At 42.3% G+C, this 24,489-nt stretch overlaps 7 protein-coding genes and 1 non-coding gene across 9 annotated transcripts in view; 3 read left to right on the forward strand and 5 right to left on the reverse strand.

Moving 5' to 3' along the window:
• LOC108050368 (neuroligin-1) overlaps nt 1-6,113 on the forward strand; it is a 28,988-nt gene extending 22,875 nt beyond the window's left edge. The window contains exons 4-13 of the mRNA XM_017132036.1: nt 228-584; nt 869-1,064; nt 2,234-2,335; nt 2,396-2,591; nt 2,650-2,838; nt 2,894-3,036; nt 3,615-3,940; nt 3,998-4,153; nt 4,229-4,390; nt 4,451-6,113. Of these exons, the coding sequence (XP_016987525.1) occupies nt 228-584; nt 869-1,064; nt 2,234-2,335; nt 2,396-2,591; nt 2,650-2,838; nt 2,894-3,036; nt 3,615-3,940; nt 3,998-4,153; nt 4,229-4,390; nt 4,451-5,460 (2,837 nt within the window). The 3' untranslated portion in view covers nt 5,461-6,113. The remainder of the gene's footprint in view (nt 1-227; nt 585-868; nt 1,065-2,233; nt 2,336-2,395; nt 2,592-2,649; nt 2,839-2,893; nt 3,037-3,614; nt 3,941-3,997; nt 4,154-4,228; nt 4,391-4,450) is intronic.
• A 202-nt stretch (nt 6,114-6,315) lies between these two features.
• On the reverse strand, nt 6,316-7,801 carry LOC108050369 (DNA-directed RNA polymerase I subunit RPA43). The gene is made up of 2 exons (XM_017132037.2): nt 7,184-7,801; nt 6,316-6,670 (listed from the first exon to the last, which is right to left on the reverse strand). The coding sequence occupies exons 1-2, from the start codon at nt 7,727-7,729 to the stop codon at nt 6,440-6,442; spliced, it is 777 nt and encodes a 258-aa protein (XP_016987526.2). The 5' UTR covers nt 7,730-7,801; the 3' UTR covers nt 6,316-6,439.
• Nucleotides 7,802-8,226: 425 nt separating this feature from the next.
• On the forward strand, nt 8,227-11,415 carry LOC108050365 (5'-3' exoribonuclease 2 homolog). Its single transcript, XM_017132034.1, has one exon. The coding sequence runs from the start codon at nt 8,326-8,328 to the stop codon at nt 11,026-11,028; it is 2,703 nt and encodes a 900-aa protein (XP_016987523.1). The 5' UTR covers nt 8,227-8,325; the 3' UTR covers nt 11,029-11,415.
• A 1,104-nt stretch (nt 11,416-12,519) lies between these two features.
• LOC108050367 (wee1-like protein kinase) lies at nt 12,520-15,709 on the reverse strand. The gene is made up of 5 exons (XM_017132035.1): nt 15,086-15,709; nt 14,216-14,552; nt 13,453-14,157; nt 13,192-13,325; nt 12,520-13,036 (listed from the first exon to the last, which is right to left on the reverse strand). The coding sequence occupies exons 1-5, from the start codon at nt 15,537-15,539 to the stop codon at nt 12,885-12,887; spliced, it is 1,782 nt and encodes a 593-aa protein (XP_016987524.1). The 5' UTR covers nt 15,540-15,709; the 3' UTR covers nt 12,520-12,884.
• A 125-nt stretch (nt 15,710-15,834) lies between these two features.
• Nucleotides 15,835-16,963, forward strand: LOC108050341. 2 transcript variants are annotated; one of them, XM_017131978.2, is made up of 5 exons: nt 15,835-15,931; nt 15,990-16,019; nt 16,082-16,290; nt 16,374-16,497; nt 16,555-16,963. In XM_017131978.2, the coding sequence occupies exons 1-5, from the start codon at nt 15,910-15,912 to the stop codon at nt 16,689-16,691; spliced, it is 522 nt and encodes a 173-aa protein (XP_016987467.2). In that variant the 5' UTR covers nt 15,835-15,909; the 3' UTR covers nt 16,692-16,963. The 2 variants fall into 2 exon arrangements, with proteins under 2 accessions (XP_016987467.2, XP_016987466.2); XM_017131977.2 differs by having other exon boundaries at nt 15,837-15,931; nt 16,344-16,497; nt 16,555-16,957.
• A 239-nt stretch (nt 16,964-17,202) lies between these two features.
• Nucleotides 17,203-23,956, reverse strand: LOC108050346 (probable splicing factor, arginine/serine-rich 6). The gene is made up of 2 exons (XM_017131988.2): nt 23,259-23,956; nt 17,203-18,220 (listed from the first exon to the last, which is right to left on the reverse strand). The coding sequence occupies exons 1-2, from the start codon at nt 23,681-23,683 to the stop codon at nt 17,863-17,865; spliced, it is 783 nt and encodes a 260-aa protein (XP_016987477.1). The 5' UTR covers nt 23,684-23,956; the 3' UTR covers nt 17,203-17,862.
• Nucleotides 20,469-22,456, reverse strand: LOC108050344 (nucleolar protein 58). The gene is made up of 2 exons (XM_017131983.2): nt 21,049-22,456; nt 20,469-20,868 (listed from the first exon to the last, which is right to left on the reverse strand). The coding sequence occupies exons 1-2, from the start codon at nt 22,317-22,319 to the stop codon at nt 20,607-20,609; spliced, it is 1,533 nt and encodes a 510-aa protein (XP_016987472.1). The 5' UTR covers nt 22,320-22,456; the 3' UTR covers nt 20,469-20,606.
• Nucleotides 20,935-21,007, reverse strand: LOC123037846. Its single transcript, XR_006417653.1, has one exon. It is a non-coding gene; the product is annotated as a small nucleolar RNA SNORD53/SNORD92 (small nucleolar RNA).
• Nucleotides 23,957-24,489: the final 533 nt, after the last annotated feature.

A 24,489-nucleotide genomic window follows, 5' to 3' on the forward strand; every position in this document is an offset into this window, starting at 1 on the left:
CTCTTGGTAGGTCCTTTGCTCGGTATTTCAAAAAGGTATTGAAGCTTTCAATTCCGTAGTGCATTGCAGTGTGTTTTACTATCTACTGCAAGCGCAGCGGATTTGGCAACTTTGACGACCTTTATCATCTGTAAGTCAAAAGTGAAGTTAATAGTCACTAATAATGACAGCACACATGAATAATAATCACAATACATATACATAATATTCCTTGCAATCTCTCACAGGTAACACCGTTGATACTGCTGGCGAATCCAAGACCAAGTTGTCCACTGTGGTGTTCATACATGGCGAATCGTACGACTGGAACTCAGGGAATCCCTACGATGGCTCCGAGTTGGCTGCCCACGGCAACGTCATCGTCGTGACAATCAATTTCCGTCTGGGTATCTTCGGATTCCTGAAGACCGGCGGCAAGGAGAGTGCCCAAGGCAACTTTGGCCTGATGGATCTGGTGGCGGGGCTCCACTGGCTGAAGGAGAACCTGCCGGCATTTGGCGGGGATCCACAGAGCATCACTCTGCTGGGCTACGGTACTGGAGCTGTGCTGGCCAACATTCTGGTGGTGTCCCCAGTGGCGAGTGGTAGGGTGTTCTCAATCTGCCTGAACTGTTCCCACTTGCGACATCTTTTCAAACTTGTTGAAAACTTATTGTTGAAAGCAATAAACATGTTTCGACTTAAAACCTTTTATATCGTCATCTGCTTTTTGATTATTTTTCGATACAGCACAATGTTAATTTTAAAACTTGTTGTTTTAATAACTCAAAAAGAGAATTTTAACACTTTTGACTGGAATCGAAAGCGGGAACAAGGATTCAGAATGGATTAATTAAAGCGTAATATGTAATAAAAATCCTTTTCTCAGATTTAATACAACGTACAGTTCTCGTGAGCGGCTCTGCTCTGTCACCCTGGGCCATTCAGAAAAACCCGCTCTTTGTGAAGCGCCGCGTGGCAGAACAGACTGGTTGCCACGGCGACATGTTGTATGATGACCTGGCCCCCTGTCTCCGCACCAAAAGTGTCGCCGAGTTGCTGGCAGTCAAGGTGGATCATCCACGGTATGTCAAGCATTCCATTAATCCTGTACAAGGGCAAACATACTTATTGCCCGTGAACAGGACGATTACTCGTATATCGAGTTAAGAAATGAATAAAAGTGTCGGCCTAAAACTTTTTAAATTGAGTGAATATTAAAGAATATAAATCTTTTCAGAGTAAAGCAAATTAGTACCAACATCATTTAAAAATTATATTTGAAATTAAATATTTTACATTTTTAAATCAAAATCAAAATAGACAGAAAAAATTACAATGTGGACTAAACTTACTGTGAGAAAAAGCAAATTGCTCAGAGTAATGTTTAGATTCTAGTTTGTATTTTGGGGGAGAAATTTGGAGCTTCGAGCTTGATAAAGATATTGAAAAAAAAAATGTTTTCGAATAAGTAAATTAGCTCAATAAAATAGAGAAACCGTCCCTACAATCAAGTATTGAAATTTGGCAGTGAAAACAGTTTTTACTTTGGATGAATGCTGAAATTTGCCTTTGAAAAAAAAAATAAAAAGAAAACTTCTTGCAAGAGTAAACACCAAGAAGACGAAATGCTTTAGTTCGAATTCCGCCGGCACTTCTGTGAATAGGAATGGTTTTTGTTGAAAAGTATGTCTTAAGTGGTAAATATCCTTGTTCATCAAACATTGCACACCTTATGTGGTACCGTGTTCAATCTCTAGGCCGGTCACCTCTTATAGTAATATTTTAGTATCCTTATCTAGGAAAATTCAATTCGATTGCAAACATTTCCCTTCAAAAATAAAATGTAATGCGTATTTGGCTCAACTAATTAGTACGTGAAGGAATCTTAAAGTCCTCGATTCGAGTCTTTACCGTATTTCCTTAAGGCTAAAGTTACAGAAATTACTGATACCTTCAACTTAATGCACAAGTTAAAGTCAATACGATAAAACAGCCGTTAAAACGGATTGCCTTTTTTAAACCCTTGCAGAGGGTATTTCCTTTCCTTTGGCGAATTCATGTCCTTCTTGTTTTTAATTCTAATGATCCTCGCACCCGCAACGCTTGTATAAGTTAAATCACAATTTTTAAATAATAAATTACAAGGAGGTTAGGATAGATAAACATAAAAAAATTTTTTTTATTTACCGTAAAGCATTAACCGCCTTTTATTAAATACTTTTTATTTTTAATTTATTTTTAAATTCTACAGATTCCTCGTGGGCTTCGCTCCATTTGTGGATGGTACTGTAATATCGCCCGGCGCCAATCCAATGGGCAGCACCACGTTGCCCCTGGGCTCAGCTATTGTTAGGTAGTTAATTACAACGAATTCCAACCCGTTTTCGTATATTGACTCGCTTTATGTTCACAGTACTTCAGGAATTGAATATGCAAACTTCCCAAAACGTGACCTCATTTTCTGCCTTACATCTGTGGAGTCCTATTTGGATTTGAGTGCCCAAGACTTGGAATTTGGATTTAATGAGACTAGACGGGATCGCATATTACGCACTTTTGTGCGCAACAACTTTCATTACCATCTGAACGAAATATTTGCCGTCTTGAAGGTAAGGGTATTTTAATGGTGTCCATATCGTACATATTTCCATAATTTCTATTCTCCAGAATGAGTACACCGACTGGGAAAAGGCGATACGTAATCCTCTTAGCTCCCGAGATGCCACATTGCAATTTCTGAGCGATGGCCACACGGCTTCGCCGCTGATTAAGTTGGGCTATATGCACAGTTTGCGAGGGGGCCAGTCTTACTTTCTGCACTTCAAACACAAAACAGTCGAGGAGGAGTACCCACAGGTAGGGAAAGTACACTCACAAAAATTTAACTAAGTCCGAGATTCGCATTCCTTAGAGAACCGGCTCCGTGCGCGGCGAAGATGTGCCTTTTTGGTTGGGTCTGCCGATGTCCCCGCTCTTCCCCCACAATTACACGACCCAGGAACGCCAAATTGGACGACTAATGCTGCGATATCTATCCAACTTCGCTAAAACCGGGTAAATAAAGAACAATTATTCAATAAAAAATGTATACTAGAGTAAAATAAAGCATTTTAAGTGTCAGCAATGGCCGTTGTTCAATTGAAAAATCAATTTTAAATCGCTTGTTCCTGAAAAGATAAACTAATTTTATAATTTTAAAGTTAAACTAGTCTTATTTATTGTTCGAATAATAATTTTATCACGTTTTTTTTATTACTAGTTTTTTATTTGTCGAGTCTTATTTTCAGCTTGATAAATAACAAGTATCCAGTAAGTTTTATTTTTAGCTTGACAAATATTTATAAAGAAACAATTACAATTATTGAAACTTAAAAAAAACCAAACTATATTTTGAATCGCCAATTCATACCGATTACTGGTATATGTATATATATTTTATCTAGAAATTGTCTCTTAACATAATTTTGATTTAACATTATGATAATGCACTAAAGAAACAAAGTGCGAATGTAAACCATTTCTTATGAATAAAACAAAAAAATGTAAAGCATAGAATGATAAACTGTGATTTTGGTTGCTAATTAAAAATTAAATATCTTTACCATGATCCTAATCCCTTCTCAAACTCTCAGTAATCCCAACCAGTCCACGACAAAGTCAGAGGCTCCCAATCCAAACGAAATCTTAGACGCCGCCCTGCATCAGCAGAAAAAGCGATCCACTGATCTCACCAATCCCAATCTCAGCGAGGCTCTTAATCTGGCCGTGATCTACAATCAGCGCCGAAGTAATGCCATGCACGAGAAGCGATCCTATATCCGGAGGAGACTGCGGAGCAATGATGCAGCCTTTACCCAACTGGGAATTTCCAGTGATCGGGATGTGGGCAGCTACGATGGCGACGAGCTGCCCTTTTGGGATGCCTACGACGTGGTCAACCAGCTGTACGTGGAATTAGGTGAGTTATGAGATGGGCTAAATGCACATCGATCTTGATATAAATTTGACATTCAAGGAAATAAGGCCAACATTCAGAGCCACTATCGCGGTCATAAGCTGTCCATGTGGTTGAACCTCATTCCCCAGCTGCATCGCCACTTCAACATCAATGACCAGTCCATGCGACATCACCAGTTCCAGGACGACATGAACAACAGGGATCTCTATGAGGGTAAGCCCCATATTGAACCTTTAATCCCCAGCACTCCTCCACTATTAAAAATGTATTTCTTTATCGCTTTCGAAGGCGTTGTGCGACCGCAATTGCAGACAAGGCCCGCCGAAGATGATAACATTATCATCATGCAGAGGAGCAGGACAACGACGCCACCGCCGCCCCCAAAGAGTCCAAGTACAAATGCCACGCAAGCCTTCAATCCCACTGGCACGGGAGCAACCACAACCACTGGTAAGATGGATGGCCTAGCCAAGTAGTACCCATATTCATTTCTCAACGAATCCATTGCAGAGTGTGGCATCGATGGAGCCATGTCCGTGTCGGAACTGACCACCACCCAAGCGCCAAAGGACAATAGAACCGGGATCACTCGCGTGGAGAGCCAAAAGGACCTGGCCACCGCCTCCACTGGAATCATTGGCAATTTGGAGCTGCTTCGACGACTGGGTGGCAAACAGTTCCAAAGCTATACGACCGCTCTGATAGCCACAGTGGCCGTGGGCTGCTTTCTGCTGATCCTCAACGTCCTGATTTTCGCGGGCATTTATCATCAGCGCGAGAAGCGCGCCCGGGATGCGAAGACCAAGGAGGAGCTGCAGGAGAGCGACAACAGCAAGAACTCCAGCATGCTGAAGCTGAACGCTCTGATGAGTGGCAGCGGAGGAGCTGGTGTCCCTGGTCCAGGTGATATCGCAGATGCGTACACCCTAACCGGTTCGGTGGTGGACAGCAAGGGCGGTGTGGGCGTGGTGTTCGGGGAGTACAGCTGCTACGATGAGAAAACCAAGCAGTTGAAGGAGGAGAAGCTTTTGGTGGAACTGCCACCGTCTTCGTCGACTGGTCAGACCTCCCTGATGATGGACACCTGGGGCGCGTGCTCCATGGGCACATTGGATTTGCTAAAGGCCAAGCCTGGGGATCCCATTGAAATGGTCACCTACAGCACGCTGCCTACGGTGGTGGAATCCACATCGGCCATGAGCAGCAAGCGGGGATCCTTTGTGGACACCACGCTGCAGTTCAACAGTCCCCAGCAATTCGACTACGCTGTGCAGTCCTCCGATCAGATGTCCTTTAAGGCGATAGAGGAGGCTGTCAAGGCGGCGGCGGGAAATGACTCGGAAATCACACGGGATGATGACATCCCCGAGCCCCCACCCCCTCCTCGATCCTTCCTAGTCGCCCAGCAGCAGCAGCAGACGGGCATACTTCGGCAGACAGGAGCGGGCGGAAATTCCACGACAGGATCGGGGAGTAGCAGCGGCAAGAAACGTGTACATATTCAGGAAATCTCAGTCTAGCAATCTTAGCTCTTTTAGAAACCATTGTGACCCTTGTTTACGTATTTAATCTAGTTTTTATGTAGTCGAACCTTTCTAACTGTAACTTCTTCTGAATTTGTATGCATTTTCGTTCACTTTAACTGTGCCTCACAATCACTGCCTTTCCTTTCACAACTGATTACTTTTTCCCCTTTCAATTTATATGCTTCTGGCAGATTCAAGTTATACAGGTTCGGCCATTGTTGTTACTTAAGTAAATTTCGCTATTAATTCCCACTCACTGCCCAAAATTTCTGCCGAAGGAAAATCAAAAATAGGATCATTTTTGTGTTCTCTGACCCCAATGCAAAAAATCGTACTGTATGTATTATGTATGTTTGTACATTATGTAAATGTTCCTTGTAGACGTGATGGAGAATGTATTGTGTAGGAATATACTTTCAAGTGTTATTATTGTGTGTATAGTTTATGTTACTTTTTGGTGTACGATTAGAATCTCATATTATTATATTTGCTTGTTATTTAATAATTAGCGAAATCAAAATAATATGAAACACTTTTAATGATTTGTAAAAGAAATCCAGATATTATAACTATGATACACATATTGTATTTAATGTATTGTAAAATATTGACTCTATTTGTATGAAATACATATGTATCACAAAATATTTTTATTCATATTTTAAAAACTGACTGCTATTAATCAATTTTAGCTGTCCGGCAATTCTACGTGGTTGTGGCAAACAAATTGTTAAGAAGCTTTTGGAAAATTGCTCAAGCTAAGATTTCTAAACGGTAAAATATTTGCCTACTTATGTATTCTATAATTTGGATAATACCAAAAGCTTGGGGGGATAAAAATATTCTTGATTTGCGATTTTAGTAGAAAATTTAATCAGCTTAAAGCCCTAGTTATTTCGAATTCGTTCATTTCGACATTATATAATTGTTAATTTGTACTATACAGAAAAGTTAACAACGATCGATTTTAAAGCTATATTGGCTCGCTTTTTATTTCTTTTTTCAGTTTTTTCGTCTTTGTTGTGTCATCATTTTGACCATTCTTTCTTTTTGTTGAAGTTTTCTTTTTTTGTGGATCCTTTGGTGGGAGAAAATCAGGTTCTTTCTTTATTTCTGCTAAAAGGGCATCTAACATTTCATTGGGGTCTTCTTCCTTTACATCTTTTTCCTCCGGTTCGGGGCTGCCAAACTTTATGGATTGATTCTGTAAATAAAAATGTCAGTAAAATGTATGTATCTTTTAGTAGAATTTGTATCTAAATCCAATTCTCGGTGTCACATTTCGCGTTGTTGAAGGAATGACAATTCATAAAGAATCCTTTTTTTAACCGTTTTGTGTACATACTTCAAAAAAAGTATTTTGGGCCACGATTAAGGAAAACCATATGAAAGTCTGAAAAGTACGCATATGGCAAATTGGGCCCAATCTTTCTAATATCAGCTACTGTATAATGGATTCAGATTAGTCACTCAAACTGGGATTCGTAGTAAAAATATTGCCGAGTGCTTTTGAACTAAGCAAACTCATCAACATGAAACAGACGACAAATCTATATAGACTATTTCGATGATACAGATACATCCAAACATCTGACTAAAAGTAATAAAACGGATACTGGAACCTACCGCAGTAGCTTGAATAAATATATATCAGATCGAAGATCGATTTAAGATTCCCGAGACTGACACCATAAAATACGGATGAAGAGTAACACACCTTTGGCTCCACGCCCTCATCAAGTAGTAGTTCCCCCTCGATGTAAGGCATCAGGTTGCTGATGTCAAAGCTCTTTATGCGGAACTTGATCTCCTGCTCCATGGCGATGTTCTCTCGGTTCCGGCTTTTGTTGGTGAAGAGGATAGCGGTGTTGAAGACCCGGTAGATGACGGCGCTGACCTGGAGCTTGCTGACGTGCCGCACCACGCCGTCCAGAATGGCCCCCGCCTCTGGCCGGAAGACATAAAAGTCCGCATTGATGGCCAGGTGCATAGTCGGGTCATCGGCCCGAATTCCCGCCGTGTGACCCAGCACCTTGATGTTCTTGATGGCCAGGACGATGCCGTTGAGACTGGCGTCGTAGAATCCCACCTTGGTGCGGATGAGGAGCTCGTGGAGCGAGTGCTTGAAGCTGGCCATGCCGTATGGTCCCATCGCCAGGTGCATGTCTGTCGTGATGCATATTACGCAAGACCCCGGGCTGCTGGCGTATTTTTCCAGATCCTTGTCCGAGAACTTTATGTATTTCTGTAGTATCTTGGCCATTGCACGATCTTAAAACGGCCCTACGAATCGAATCAACCACATGAGTCGCTTTTGAAAATCTGGCAGCCTTGCAAAAGGTACCAGAAATGGTCGGTGATGCCCTCTTGGCTTTTTACCAGCAGGTCTAGCTTCTTTTTCGAGAGTTTTTGAGATATCATATTTCCAGAATTAAGCACACTTAGCCCAGTCTTAAACATATTATCACTAAAATAAACAAAAAATTAAGAACATAGTAGCAAACTAGAAGAGGCAATTTATCAATTACATAATAGGCCGTCACACTTAAATTAAATTTTCTTAAGGTGCAAAACTTCAGTTCAAATATTTTAGGACGTAAAGTTATTATGTATATGAATAAAAATTCAATCACTCTTTTCGCATTTTTACTTATAATTTCGACATCGCCTATACCGATGTATGGCCCGAACAGGAGACATTATATCGGTATTTTTTTGGTTCTTTTAGGTATATTTATCCCGGCATGATTTTTACGGTCCCACTGGCTGAAGCATGCTTGTATTGTAGTTGAAGACGACCGAAGAAAACGAGAGTTTCACAGGAATAAAAGAAGAAATAGAGTTTAAACCATCGTCAAAATGGGAGTTCCAGCATTCTTTCGCTGGCTAAGCCGGAAGTACCCGTGCGTGATTATCGAGTGCAACGAGAACAAGCAGGTGGACCCGGACACCGGCCGCAATATTTACGAGGACGCCACCCAGCCGAATCCGAATGGGATAGAGTTCGACAACCTCTACTTGGACATGAACGGCATTATCCATCCGTGCACGCATCCAGAGGATAAGCCCGCGCCGAAGAACGAGGACGAGATGATGGTGGCCATCTTTGACTGCATCGACCGTCTGTTTGGCATCGTGCGTCCCCGGAAGGTGCTCTACATGGCCATCGATGGGGTGGCTCCTCGGGCCAAGATGAACCAGCAGCGGTCGCGTCGCTTCCGGGCGGCCAAGGAGACCACAGAAAAGCGCTTAGAGATTGAGCGGATCCGCGAGGAGCTGCTGAGCCGTGGCTGCAAGCTGCCGCCGGAGAAGGAGAAGGGCGAGCACTTCGACTCGAACTGCATCACGCCAGGCACACCGTTCATGGACAGGCTGAGCAAGTGCCTGCACTACTACGTCCACGATCGGCTAAACAACAATCCAGCCTGGAAGGGTATCAAAGTGATCCTGTCGGACGCCAATGTGCCGGGCGAGGGCGAACACAAGATCATGGACTACATACGCAAGCAGCGCGCCCAGCCGGATCACGATCCCAACACACAACACGTCCTTTGTGGAGCTGATGCTGATCTTATCATGCTGGGGCTGGCCACCCACGAGCCGAACTTCACCATCATACGCGAGGAGTTTCTGCCGAATAAGCCGCGTCCTTGTGACATCTGCAATGGGTTTGGCCACGAGATGGACAAGTGCGTGGGCCTGGGTGCCACTGCCCCGACGGGCGCCAACTTTAAACCCGATGTTCCGATTGGGGCGGAGGTTAAGTTCATTTTTGTGCGGCTGAGCGTGCTACGGGAGTACCTAAAGCAGACGCTCGAGATGCCCAGTCTTCCTTTCGAGTACAGCTTTGAAAGAGCCCTCGACGACTGGGTGTTTATGTGCTTCTTCGTGGGTAATGATTTTCTACCTCATCTGCCTAGCCTGGAGATTCGCGAGGGCGCAGTGGATCGGCTTGTGGAGCTGTACAAGAAGTGCGTCTACAAGACGAAGGGCTATCTCACCGACTCGGGAGATGTCAATTTGGACAGAGTGCAGTTGATTATGACAGATCTGGGCAATGCCGAGGACCAGATCTTCAAGAGCCGTCAGCGTCGCGAACAGCAGTTCAAGGCCAGGGACAAGGCGCGGAAGAGGCAGGACAGGAATCAGGACCACAGAGCCCTGGATCAGTCGGCGTTTGGGGCCAGCGCCGTGGGACCAAATAGCCAGCAAAAAAGCATTGGCAACTACAAAGAGGAAGCCGCTGCCCTTCGGAATAGAAAACGAACAAGTGACCAGGCCGATTTGGATGACGAGGAGGAGGAGGAGGACAACGACGAGGTGCGGCTGTGGGAGGACGGCTTCAAGGACCGCTACTACGAGTCGAAGTTCGATGTGGCGCCAGGAAACCAACAGTTCCGCTACGCCGTGGCCTTGCAGTACGTCCGGGGCTTGTGCTGGGTGCTGAAGTACTACTATCAGGGCTGTGCTTCCTGGAATTGGTACTTCCCGTACCATTATGCCCCATTCGCATCAGATTTCGTTAACATCCAGGGCCTATCCACAATGTTCGAAAAGGGCACAAAGCCATTTAATCCTCTGGAGCAATTGATGGGCGTCTTTCCGGCAGCCAGTAGCTCCCATGTACCCGAACCGTGGGCTCTGCTCATGTCCAGTCCGGAGTCCCCAATCATTGACTTTTATCCGGAGGACTTTAAGATCGATCTGAATGGAAAAAAGTTTGCTTGGCAGGGAGTGGCCTTGCTGCCCTTTGTAGATGAGAAGCGGCTCTTCAAGGCCTTGGTTCCCTACTATGATCAGCTTACGGGAGAGGAGGTGAAGCGCAACAAGCGGGGCGACAATTACCTGTACGTCAGCAAACAGAGCCCTCACTTCAAGAAGGTCAATAAAATAAGCGAGAAATCTGATGGCAATGAGTGCAAAGCCATCTCCTTTGACGGAATGCGCGGCACCTTAGGCAAAACGGAACTTAACACTGCCATCGGCGGCATTCTGAGGTCTCCGATCTCAGGGCTGTCGGACATTAGTGACAACACAACTGTGACGACGACTTTTAAGGATCCAGAGTACGATGACGACTACATTTTCGAAGCGAAGCGACTGGCCGAAGCCGTGGATCCCCCACAAGTGCTGCCCACCGAGCAGACGGGACAGAAGCATCGTCCCGTCATCGGATTCAACAGCCATTTGAATAGGGCCTATGTTCCGGACAGTGGGCATCGCATGTTGAATGCTGGAATTAGAAATAATCAGGGTGGAGGAGGAGGCTACGGTCAAGGAGGTGGCTATGGCCAGGGAGGAGGAAATGGCGGACAGGGCTATCAGAACAATAGTCGCAACTATAACTACAATTACAATAATAACTACAACCAGCACCAGGGTGGTGGTGGTGGCTATCAGGGCAACTACAATAACCGACAGCAATATGGCCATAATCAGAGATACAACCAGGACAATTCCAATCAACAGCGCAACTTTAACAACTACAATGGCCCAAGAAATAATAACTACCAGCAACAGGGCGGCAACCGACAACAGAATCCGAACTATAGAAGATTTTAAGGGTATCATACATGCGATTTAAAATGTAGGAGCTCTTTAAAGGGTAATCCAAGTTTATATACAATAAAAAAAATAGTTTTTAAGGTTTTCCAGACAAACTGAAGCAATAACAGTCGATAAAAATATTAAATTTAGTAGAGACCATTACAATTTTGACCACCAATTAATATTTTATTCAAAACAGTTTACATCTAGTCTCAGTGCCTCAATAAAAAAGTCAAATTACAATTCTGATAAATATTTACTTCATGAGAAAAACTATTCAAAACTGGAAAACACAAAAATATAGTATATATTGTTATTATATTCAATAATTGCAATTTAAATAATGGAGATTTAAAGTAATTTCAACATAGAGAGAATAAAAAATACACATGAAAAAATAAATTGTATTTTAAAAAACTTCGACAAAAAAGAATGAAAAATTAATTTAAGATTTTACAAGCCACTCAAACCGAAAAAATATTCATAATTGATATAGGCTCCCAACAAATAAGCCGGGATCAGCGGTACATGCACTGCACGGAATTTTTCAATACCTGTAAGGCACACACCCCACGATTTCTTCACACTTATGTAGGAAAACAGTACTACTAAAAATATAAAAGAATAAGCTCCATTTTTTTAATTCCGTTTTAATTATATTTAATAATTAATTTTTTTTGTTAACATTTGTTGTATTGCCTTATTTTGTATTTCCATAAGTTTTGGTCAAACTCCTCCACCTAGGAAAACGGGAGTGAGTATAATTCAAATTTCAGAATAACTATAAACTTGTAAAAGAACCTATTTTTGTTGAAGAGACATTTTTTTTAACAATAATGAAGTTTTTTTGAATAATATAATTTTACTTTTTATGCCAAAATTGACAAATAGTTATATACGGCTTTTTTTCATTTACTACATGACCAAAAATAAAACTTTTTAAAAATGTATATTATTAACACAAATACACATGGATTTTCTTAAAAATTTTGTTTTTCTAAATTGAAACGAATTTTATGTAGTAGAGGGTTAACGGGAATTATTGATAATAAAGTAATACCGAAAATTAATGTCTGACTTGGGCTACATCATTTCCGATCTGCAATATTTAACGTGTTTGACCGCCAAAAGTATGGCAACTCAACATTATATAAGACGAAAACAGCGAAATTTAAAATTTATTCAAGTCTGCCGAAGTCAAACAATCGTTTCTATGGCATCTATAGGATAAGTCGTCCAATCAGCGGCGATTTCAAAGTAGATCTGCGAACACATATACACAAAAACACAATTGCAGTAGTTTCGAGTCTCTAACTGAGCTATGAAAGGGAATAGAAACATGGCTATATAAACTCGCCGAGTGATGTTGATCAGGAATATATTTTGCAAGCCATGGCCACGTTAAAGCATATTTTTTTTAGAAAATTAATATTAAATTGAATTAAAATAATATGTTTATTACCAAACCCATTAATAAATGACATTAAGGGGATAGCACTCGCTATATTTAACGAATGGAATGTTGTAATTTCGATTTCCATGTAACATAATAAATAGTTTAATTTCGAAAACAATACTCATTACAACTATGCGACAATCTTAAAATCTACGGGACCTTTTCTTAGAACGATCGTGCTTTCTCTACAAAGAAAAGTTCACTGAGCTTGAAAAATATATATATTATATTACGAATGCTTCTAAATCCTTGAGCTTGAAATACACGGGGTGAAAAGGGTTAGGATTAAGCGACGCGAAATCTTTAAAATATATATCGATTATATGAATACGCTTAAGAGGTAACACAATGTGAGCTTAGTTCACGTTCGATTCGGAAGAGTTTGGCTATCGGTTCGGTATGAGTGGCGAGCTTATCAGATATTCGTAATAACGTTCTTGTTGCGATCGGATATGCTATCGAACTTGCCATGGCTCGAAAATGGCGTGCGCATGCGTCGCGTGAAGGAGCGAAGACATCGCTGCCCATCCAGGCTATCCGGATTGTTGGTCACTGCAAGGAGGTTGACTAAAAATGAACAAAAGTTTAGAAATTTGACATAAAACAATAGTTGATCTAATTTAATTTTAAGTAAATAGCTGTACAAATGCAGAGCTTTCTTAGCATTTATAATTTGAACAAATTTTGTATTTATATTTTTCATATAACTTTCCCCAACGTACCCCTTTGCTCGAGTAGTTTAATCTGTTTTTTGGCATCCCTCAGCTTGTTCATTAGTATCTCATTCTTGCGTTTTTCCACAGTCAGCTCCAGACCGAGCTGCAGCTTGCTCTTGGAGTCAACGGCGCTCAGAATTCTGGAAATTGAACAAGTATTTAGGTAAATGTTAAGTTTCCGAAAAATAAATAAGAAAGAACTCATAATACCGATAGCACGAATATTTTGCACTTTTTTAAATATAATTCATGGTTTTAGCAACTTACGGATGACTGAATATGGACTGCGATGTGGGCCTCTTATCGGGATCTCGGTGCATCATCTGGGCTATCAGTTCGTTAAAATCCCTGCTCAGACTTGACAGGACTGGCACCTCGCCGTTTCGCAGTTTATGCCACTCTGGTCCATTTTTGGGAAGCGGACCACCCCCGGCTACCTCAAACATCGTGATGCCCAGCGAGAAGATATCGGCCTTGAAGAGATTCGAGTAGTCCTCTTGGAGGATTTCCTTGGGCAGATAGCGGCAGTCGCCTTCCTCGACATGGGGCTCTTTAACCGACGTCACATGGCCCAGGTCGCCGATCTTGTACGTTACCAAGTTTTCCGAGTGGCGTAACTCTTCGTAAACACTGTCCATGCCATCGTCGTCTTTGGTCTGCTGCGGTTGGACCTCAACCAGCTTGTGTGCATTCGGATTCATGGTGGAGAATATGTTCTCTGGCTTCAGATCCATGTGCACAAGGTCATTGGAATGGATATAGCGCAGGCCCTCGATCACGTGCATGAGTACAATTTTTAGTTCGGCCTCGCCCAAGAAATGATCCTGGATCCGCGCATGCAAGCTCCCGCCGTCGCAGAACTCATTCTGTATCAGCATGTGATCGTCCTCCGCCCAGGCGGAGTAGTACCTAACCACATTGTCGTGCTTGCCCAGAACAGCATGGGCCCAGACCTCGTTTAAGGCTCTTTTTCTGCAAATATATTGAAAGATTAAGTCATGCTTATCTGGGGTCACTGATAGAAACTCACTCGAAGGAGCTGCCTGCCACTGGCTTCTTGCTTTTCTTAATCGCGTAGATACACCCATCTAGTCGATTGACGCACTGGAACACCACGCCAAATTCTCCTACGCCGATCACGTTAACTTGCATGAACTCCCGCTTGAAACGACTTATATTCGTGTCATGCAGGGCTAGCCGCTTAGGAGCTTGGTGATGGATTTCGCGGAGTGTGTCGCCCACCTCTTCCGTCGCATCCTCGTCGCAGGCTTCGCTGAGCAAATACTTTTGCATAGCATTCACATTCAGGTTGAGGTTTTCGCGTCCAAATTGCGTGCGACAACGCTTCTTATTGTGAGCCAGGAGGCCTACAAACAATAATAATTGGTTGGGAATTATAAGTTTATTAAATTGGCTTATTAATACGATTGAGTTACTGGTTAGCCCTAATAAGATATTTGATTTGTTATTAACTCTGCATTATGATTCAGAATAGTGGTCGTGGACTTGGACTATAAATTAATGGTTTAATATGTCAATAATAAAAACGGAACTAAAGTTATTGTACTTAGTTATTGAGTTTTATTATTATTACTTTGCTATATTTGAAGGATAACATATGTCTATGAACTGAAAATTGACCTATTAACTGCTGAGCAGGAAAAGACTGGCACTTAAAACTCATATGCTGACTTATATTGTAGTTTTATGGCCAATTTAAAAATAGTTTTAATAGAACATAAATATTTATGTATATATTTAAGATTCTTGACTGAGACTTATAATATGATAAATTTATTAATGTTAATTTAGCTGTAAGACATCCTTAATGTCCGTGAAATCTTTAGTTAAGGATTTATAATTATAAAGGCTACAAACTGGCAGGTACATAGATACTCACTGTCGGGCGTAAAGGGATTAACGTTCGCCGTGTCCTGGGTGGGAAGTTTGCGGTTGTGCAGAGGCAGGGATCGGGGCCGCTCCAACAGACGGGATGCGTTTACTGCCGCTGCCGCCGCTGACAGATGGTTGCTGCACTGGGTCGTGGACTTTTGCAGGATGGTCTTTGGGGTGGCCGGAGTGCTAAACAGGCGCAAGGCACGCACCTTCTGGCACGGAGGCGACATGGATACGTCCTTGCTGGCCTGCTGCTCTGCGCCGGAGAATAGCTTCTCTGGATGCTGTAGAGGATGCTGCGGACTCGCTCCTTGGGGCGAGTCCTTGTCAAAATCGTCGTCGGCGAAGCGCAGCTTGCGCGGATTGAAGAGCTGCGGCGATGGGGAACGCGATCGCAGCTCGACACTCGAATCGAGCGAGGTGACGCTCATCTCATGCTCCGACTGGCGGAATGCCATTGTAGCTGTCCGGCTGCCCGCGGTGGAAGGCGAAACACTTTCCCGGATTTCACAACTGTTTGTAAAAACTGCAGGGGCAACAAATGGAATAGGTTAGGTAAAAATGCAAAACAAAACACAAAACAAAATTGAACCGGAGGAATGCGATAATATCAGTGTGGCCGTATCTGAAGCGCCGAGAAATAACAGCCTACGAACAAAATACTAAAAATATATCAAGGCAGATATACCAGACTGTACCAGTTTTGTTATTATTGCCGAGTTCAGTAGTACTCTCAAATATACTAACGCCGTATTACCGATTCAAAACATTTAATTCAAACCCTGTTGTTTCCAGATTCCTCAGTGTTTCATCAGTGACTCTTTGAGTATGAGTGACTTCCCCCAAAGCCGTACGTATTTTATTTATATCATTATTTTTAGTTGTTTACCTTTTGCCTGTGATTACAGAGAATGACATGTTGATTGCGAAGGTAGATGGTAAGTTTATAAAATTCAAAAGACATAAACATATTTTATTATTAATGTATGAAATGAATTAGAACTCCAAAGGCAAATCTTAGCCCAGCGCGCAGAAATGCGAGTCCTGACGGAGTCGGTAACGAAGCTTACGGCTTTCGTAAAGCAGTCAATGAAATCGAAGAGGCAGAGACTAGGAGATACTGCTGTCGATGATGATTTCCCAATTTCGTCGGATGCGGAGTTGGCGGAGATCGATGCGAAGATATGCAAGGAGACCAGGGGAAACTATGTAAGCTTTTCTATAGACTTTTTTAAAAAAGAATAAAATACAATTGTTTTCAGATACATTATATGAAAAAAATATTGGGCCAGGGACGAGTGAGTTTAACCATAAAATCAATTTTTTCCGAAGAAATCATCATGGCCTATAATAATGACGGAACTGGAAACAAAAAAAAACTTAAAGATTATGAAAATTTGTTCAATGCGCTCTTAGGTAATTTTTTACACGATGTTTACGCCTCTGTATTATACCAATAATGAATTATTTTAGATGCTATTGGTCAAGTGGTCCCTTCGGTGGCTTCAGAAAAAGTTTTATCTAAGGCGATGAGATGTGTCAAAAATAACGCTGCCCAAAAAAAAAAGAACATTAAGACCGAGGAAGACTCATTAGTTGTAAACTTTTAATTTAGATTATGTAAAAAAAAGATGCAAGAGGAAAACGTCTGAATGTTTGAATCGTTTAAAAATCTACATTCTTCAGCATCTGAGGGTATGCCCAAAATGGGCCCTGTTGAATTTGTCAAACAGCTGACCCGCGTGATTTCGTTTTTAGTTACTATTTAAAATTATGAATAAGCCATGAACAACTAACTTGTAGCATAGTTTTGTATGATCCATTAACTCTAATGAACGAAACCGTAGCGGTAAACATTTAAGGTTATGTTTATTATTATTGTGTTTCTGAAATGAAGCAAGGGGTTTCTGGTAACACAAAAAATGGGCTCGGTGTGGCTGTATTCGAAGCGGAAAGAATACCAAATTTACATTAAAGACGAACCAAACAACACCAAACCTTATCGAATTAGGTCCCCTCTCATTTCAAACACAAAACAATTTTTTTGGCATTTAATTTATTGATTGAATATTTGTGTATTTTAGTGTTCAGCGCATTTGCTATATAATTCAAACACACATCTCAAGAATCCATACATATGTATTTGTTTAATACTTAACTACGACATCAATGTATGAATAATTATTCTGCACTGTTGCAAGACTTAATTATTACGAATATTGAAACACATCATACAAAGTTTGGAGTCGAATAATCATGTGTGTTGAGTAGTATAAGTTGAAAAAATGTGTAGAATTGACATGAAAATGGTGGCGATGCTTTGTCTCCTGCACATTCGAGTATAATTCCAGGGTTAGCAAAAAAAATCCAAAGGCAAATCAATTAACATAGCAAATTTGACTAGATCGATAATCTGCAGCTGCCGATCCATTTTTATATCTTATTTTTCTTTCCGTCAAATGATTCTCCGAAGTGCTCTTCTTTGTTCTGCATGTGCTTATGTTGTTGAGTTGGAACAAAAGAACACCTAAATATGCATACTCGAGTTCCACTATAAATTAAAACCCTTAACTAATATGGTGGTTCTGGGACAACTAAACCGTAGATGGATACTGCGTGAAAAAGTATTTGGGAATCTGTCTTGTAACACGTGAGGTTTTTTTTTGGGAATGAGGGGAGGAGTCCGTCCAGTGTGGTCACCCCACTTTGCCGGATTCATCGGGGGGTTGCAGCTCAGGCCCTCATCTTAGCACGGGCTTTGTCTGCATCCGTTCGCTGTCGCTAGTCCCTGGACACGGACCGAGAGGCGGATGAGTCTCCGCGACGCCTGGGCGGTGATCCACGGCGTACTGCCGGCGACGCGGATCGCGATCGCGAACGTGACCTCGGCGATCCCCTGACCCGGTCATCATCATCGTCCTCATAGCGCCGTTTTGGCGGTGGCGGGGAGTCCACCGCTCCGCTGCCGTTGCGCTCGTGGTCGCTGTATCGCGACGCCGATCCGTTCTCGTCGCGTCCATTCGAGCGGCCGGAACGGCGGCTCACCGAGACGGCGGACCGACTGCGGGAACGGGTGCCGGACTTGGAGCGAGTGCGTCGACGACGGGATGTGCTGCGAGATCTGCTGAACGAATTGCTTCTGCAATAGGAAAAGAACATAGATCGTTATTAGCAAATAGTAAGTAAGACACAGAAGTTTAAGATTGATAGATATAAACTATAGCAATAGTAAAACTGTTATCCGACAATGGTTCAACAAAAATCTCTTTCTTTTCTTTAACAAAACAGAAAACACATCAGCTCAATAATTGTAAACAAAAAACTTTATCCCATGCCGAATATAACCTGTATTTTATCATTTGCGACCTATTGTGGTATTTGTTTAATAAACATTAAACATTAAATATAAAATTGTGTATTGCTCTGCTAAACATATTTTTTAGAGCAATCTAAACAATCTCTCATTTATTAAAATTAAAATAACGTGACGAACATTAATAGACAAAATTGGCTAAACCTAAGAATAATAACCATAGTGATCTCGGCCCCACATTGTATTTTCTGTTAAGCTAATACTTATTTAATGATAATGATTATATCTAAAATCTGAAAGCAGAAGATCCACTGGAGTTTTTTTTCAGATATACACAATTTTATATTTAACATTGGGTACTCCCCTTTAGTTTCGGGGATCAAACTTTAATAAGAAGCTTAAGACAGTATACAATGAATATTTTTATTAACACCTTGCCCGGTTTTACTACCACAATTTTTAAAACATCACATTAATATTAGCCTATTACAGACTTGTCTCGTGCTTAATGCTTTCCGCCTTTTTTTTTGTAGTGCTTGTGGCCGTGCTTCTTTGAGCCCTTCTCGCCGTGCTCCTTCTTTTCCTCAAAGCTGTCCCCGTACTTGTGCTCCTTCTTGTACTTCTTGTGGTCCTCGTCGTGGTGGCCCTTCTTGTAGTGACCATGGTGCTTCTTGTGGCCCTTCTTTTTGCCGCCCTCGTGTTTTTCGCCCTTCTTGTGCTCGCCGTGCTCCTCGGCATGATGATGGTGTTCCTTTCCGTACTTCTTGTGATGGCCACCCTTGTGCTCGTCATCGTAGAACTTCTTCTCCTTGATATACTCATCCTTCTTAAACTTTTTGTGGTATTCCAATTCCTTGTGGCCCTTCTTATGCTTCTTTTTGTGATGATGCTTGCCGCCCTTCTTGTGGGCGCCGTGTTCATGCTTCTCGCCGTGTTCGTCCTTCTCATCGTAATGCTTTTTCTTTTTCGATCCATTGTCGCCGTGGTGGTGCTCATGATCCTCCAGCTCATGGTGCTTTTTCTCGTCCTCCTCCCATTCTTTGTGTTCCTTGTGTCCGTGCTCACCCTTGTGCTCCTCGGCACCGAACTTTTTCTTCTCGTACTTATCGCCACCCTCCTCCTCTTCAGATGACGATGACTCCTTCTTCTTGGCCGCCGCGTAGGTCAGCAGGAGTCCCAGGAGCAGCAGCAGCTTCAGATGACCATGCATCTCGCATCGTTTTCTTGTTCGACTGGCACCAGTTGCATTCACTTTTATATAGCATGCCCTGGACCACAAAATGCTTTAAATGCCTGGCTTCATGTCATGATGCAAGCAAACCTCTGGAGCTGACGTAAAAGCTTTCTGCTTCACTGGCTTCTTCACCGCAGTCAATCGAACTTCTTGCCTCGTCCATAGCGACAGATTGGCCTCCAAATTTAGGAACAGCTTCTAAGAAATGTTGTAAGGCTTGAGACAAGAAATGCTTGAGAACACTTGTTTTCAGCTAACGCAAATGTTTAAAGATGTATTTTAAATTATGATGAATTACAAATTCATACATAAAGTTGCTGTCAAAATAATACAACCGACGATTTATCATAGATTTTTCTTAATTATGTTGTGGTAGTCCACTTAAAAAAACCGTTAATTTTTATACCCTTGCTGAGGGTAGTATAAATTCAGTCAAAATAAATCTAGATAAAAATAGTTATACATCAAAGGGCAAACCAACGTTATTCAATTTCATATTTTGATGAGCTATGAAATAAATTTGTCATCTTGAATTAAAAAAAAGAATTCACATAATTTAATGTTTTTGTAAACTTTCAAGTATTTCTCTATTTATATTTAAGTATATTTTAGAAGGATGTTTATATCTGTGAAGATTTTTGGTTTTAATAGTTTTAGTGGCGTTACTTAAACACATTAGCTTATGTATTACTTAGCTTGTTACTTAAACACATGAGCTTGTGTTACTTAGCTTGTGTTTAAATAACGCCACTAAAAATGTGTTTAAAAATCGATTTAAAATTATATTCAGTGTGCTTGGGAAAATTTGACCCTGAACCAAAAACCATATGAATACAACTCTTTTTTTCAAATATTTTTTTTTATTTCTAATGTACAACAAAAACTTTACTCTTGTTAATAGTTGTAAAATCCTATACTTTACAGTAAGGTTACCTAGGATGCTAATTCTTAAGACCTAAAACTAGTCAAGGTGGGGAATTACTCCTGGTGCTTGGACTTTTTCTTTTTCTTGGCTGGCGTCGGCTCTTCGTCGGCCTCAGGCTCAACCGCTTCTTCGTCCTTTTGCTTCTTCTTCTTTTTCTTCTTCTTTTCGGATTTGACTTCCGAATCCTCCTCAACCGTCTCCTCCTTGACCTCATCCTGGATTTCTTTCTTAACAGGCGTCTGCTCGGACTCAGAGTGCTTGCGTTTCTTTACATTTAAGGTGTTGTCGGCCTCCGGTTGATAAGTGAACACCTCGCTGAAAAATTTATGAATACATTAACATACAGAACAATCAAGAAATGTCCGGATGGTAAACACAATTTCGCTCAGACAGCCAAGGTTTATCGTCATCGTAATCAGATAATTGCGAAACCTTTTGGGTATCATCATTGGAAATCGGTCTACTCTTACATAATTTAGTGCTATTATAACCCACCTCTTGGCCTGGTATTTCTCGAACTTAGCCTTGGCCTTTCCAGTGCCCGATAGTTTGCGCAGGTTTCCCTCTTCCAGCAGTCGCAGTCGCGACTCCAGCTTCACTTTGTGTGCCGCACCCAGCTCAAATGTGGCCTCCTCCCCGAAGGCATCCACTCGCGTGGCCAGCGATGCCTTGGCGGCCAAAGAACGCGACATTTTGCCCTTGTTCTTCTGGCTGGCCTGGCCCACCAACTGGGCGTGGTAGATCAAACCATACTTTGGCGTATCCTTCTTGGTCTTTAGCGCTCGGAAAAGGGCCTTTTCGGCGCCCAGAATTTGCACGGTGGACGACGGATGCTTGGCTAGATTAATCAGCGAACCGGCATGAGCGATTAGCCGAGCGCCCACAGTATCGCCCACAAGTACAGTCAAATTTGGTGCCATTGCCATCATTCTGGCCTTCAAGTAATCGTACAAGTGAATGCGGTAATCGTTGATGGATATGATCTCGTCGCACAAACATTGAATGTTTAGCACATCCTCCTCGGAGATTTCGGTGCCCATTGAGATCTCGGCCGCCTCCTTCACCTTCTCCTCCACATCTTCAGGTAGAATATCAGACAGATCGCTAGCCGCCATGTTGTCCCTAGTGCCCACCAACTTAATAGTCTTAACGAAGGCAATATTGTCGGTGATGATCTTGCCGAGCTCGGGGAAGTGCCAGCCGTACCACTCGCGGGCGCGCATCATATAGTTGTTCAGTTCCTTGTCCAAGTCATCCAACAAACACTGGGCCTGCACAATCATGGTGTCGATCTTATCCGGTGAGAACTTAAGCTTGTAACGCGACAAGGAGTGGGCAAGACCAAGAGCCATGGCGGTCATCTCCCGCTTGGGCAGCCCGCCGAGCAGACTGTCCGCTTGCTGACGGATGCAACGCATCAGCTCCTGAACACCTGTATTGTAGACGCACTGCACCGACAGCTTGTCCTTGATGGCGGTGCCTAGTTTGGCATCTGCGACCAAAAGCGAGGACTGCACGTCGTCGACGAGTATCTTTTTAAGGGTCTTTTTTAGAGGTTTGGCTACCTTGCCCTCTACCGCCGCCGTTGCAGCGGCCAGCGCCTCCGTGGTATCGTTGAATTTCTCAAAGTGCTTTAGTTTCAGCAGTTTGTTGGCCTTTTCCGGAGTCTCAAACTCGAGGTACAGATTGTCCACCTGCTCCAGCTTTTTCTCATCCAGCAGCTTGAAAATCGCGTAGCCCGCCGGCGTTTCGTAGAGCACAAACATCGCGTCACACTCTGATCATTTAGTTAAAATTTTAATTCAATTAAAAACCACTGAAACTCTTAGCGGCCAGCAGCAACTTAACCTTCTTTATCGTATGCCGCGTGTAAAAGAAAAATCCAAAATGAAGCACAAGCACGTGTGACAGCAGTCGGCGGCGTTGCCACTCGGTCCGCGCTTAACAGCACCACTGTAAATAATTCTCCACGAACCGTTGAGGGTGGGGAATAACAAATAACAGCCTTGTTTACAGACTGTCTTATACCCTTGAAAAATTTATGGAATATTTTTTGTGCTACCGTCTCTTAAATTTGGTTTTTACGCTTAATCACAGATTTAATAACTATATATTTTTTTTTGTTGTGGAAATCATCTAAATGAATTCCGGACTTGTAGCAAGTCTCAATAAATATTTTTAAAACTTAACATATGTTTTCAAAAATAAATTATTATTGAGTCAACTTTAAATTTTAAAATATTGACAGAAAGCAAAACTAGTCTTACTAGACAAAAAAAATTATTTAATTTTGATTTAGTTTTAATCATAAACGAGCTCATTAAAACATGATAGTTTCTCAAATCTAAGCGGTTAACTAATATACCGAGTTTAATAGTAATAAATACATTGACCAAGCACGTGTGCGTGCTGTTATTCTACAGCTCCACACTCTGCACTTTACAGTACACTTCGCGTTTAACAGCACGCTGTTGAGGTTAACACAAGCCAGAGTCGCTGGCGCCTAACAGGGCGGTTTTTCACCTCGAATGCGGGTTAAAATTTTCACCACAGACCAAACAAACTCAACATTTTTGCATGGGCATACACACACACGTTTGTATGTATGCATGTATGCGAATCTCTCGCCATGTTACAAAAAGGAATCATTTTTTGGCAATGGCAATGAATGAAAAAGGGAAATGGCGACTGCGAAATGCACTTACCTGCGTCGCTGCCTGGCCTTGCGTTCGCGGCAGTGGCGTGCGAAATGCCCGCGGCCACCGCACTCGTAGCACTTATCGTCGCCACGACCGCCTCCGCCACCACGGTCGCGTCCTCCAAGTCCTCCACCTCCTCCTCCGGCACCACCACTTCCTCCTCCTCCACCACCAGATCTGGCGTACTTTCCAGTGGACAACTCTACCCTGGCACGACGTCCACAAACCGTCCGCCCATCCAATCCGCGCACCGCATCCGCCGCATCACGAGCACTTTCGAACTCCACGAAGGCAAAGCCCGGAGGATTGCGGGCGATCCAGACGCTGCGCAGACTGCCGTACGCCCCGAAAACATATTCCAGATCGTTTTTGCGGGCATTGTTGCCCAGGTCGCCCACGTACACCTTCCTATCGCTCGGATGGCGCGACATTTCTGTTTATTTCGCTTTTCTCTGGGCTGTGTTAATGTGGCAGCAGCAGGAGCCGCGCAGAAAAAATCGATGAAGGGGCAAATTCACTTGCCACCGCCTTCCTGGGAAGCTTGATTGGTTGAACGCGCACTGGCAATCGTTTTTAATCACTTAGCGCGGACAGCAACTGGGAATTCGTATGTTTATTTTCTATTTAATGCAGCGCAAAACTCATTTTACCGGGTAGCAAACAGAGTGACCGTGGGCACACCGTTATAACAAACCTGCCTACTCTTAAAAAAATACTAAAAGCTATGCTCAAACGTCTGATAATAATCCTCTAATAACAGAAAGGTCTGGCAACGCCGGATCGCAGGCTCGGAAAATACATGGTTAGCACTGACAACCCCGTTTTGGGAATCTAATACTTCAAAAAATTTTATTTTCCGTTCTAATGGTTTTTCTTAAAGTAATTCTAATGAGCTTACAGTCAAATAGGGGCTATATTTATAAAGATTCCGCATTGTTTGCTATAACCCCGGTTCCTATTTATATGTAAAGAAAAATTATTATGGCTGACACAAATTTATAGATATGACCAAGTAAATTTTATTAGTTGAAATCCGTCGCGTCTACGCATACACAGAATTTTATGTTTTTTATTAATTAAAATTTGTCACTTAAATAAAATGTTTGATTCTGCAGTTTTGGATTTTAGGGATATTTCATTTAAAAGGATCACATAAATTATTCAATATTTGTTTGCTTATCCATTTAGAAGGCATTGTTAGGATTTCAAACAATTCTTAAAAATCCCCTTACTGGGG

This window comes from Drosophila rhopaloa, unplaced genomic scaffold, assembly GCF_018152115.1.
Source record: "Drosophila rhopaloa isolate 14029-0021.01 unplaced genomic scaffold, ASM1815211v1 contig_2, whole genome shotgun sequence".
Lineage (NCBI taxonomy): Eukaryota > Metazoa > Arthropoda > Insecta > Diptera > Drosophilidae > Drosophila > Drosophila rhopaloa.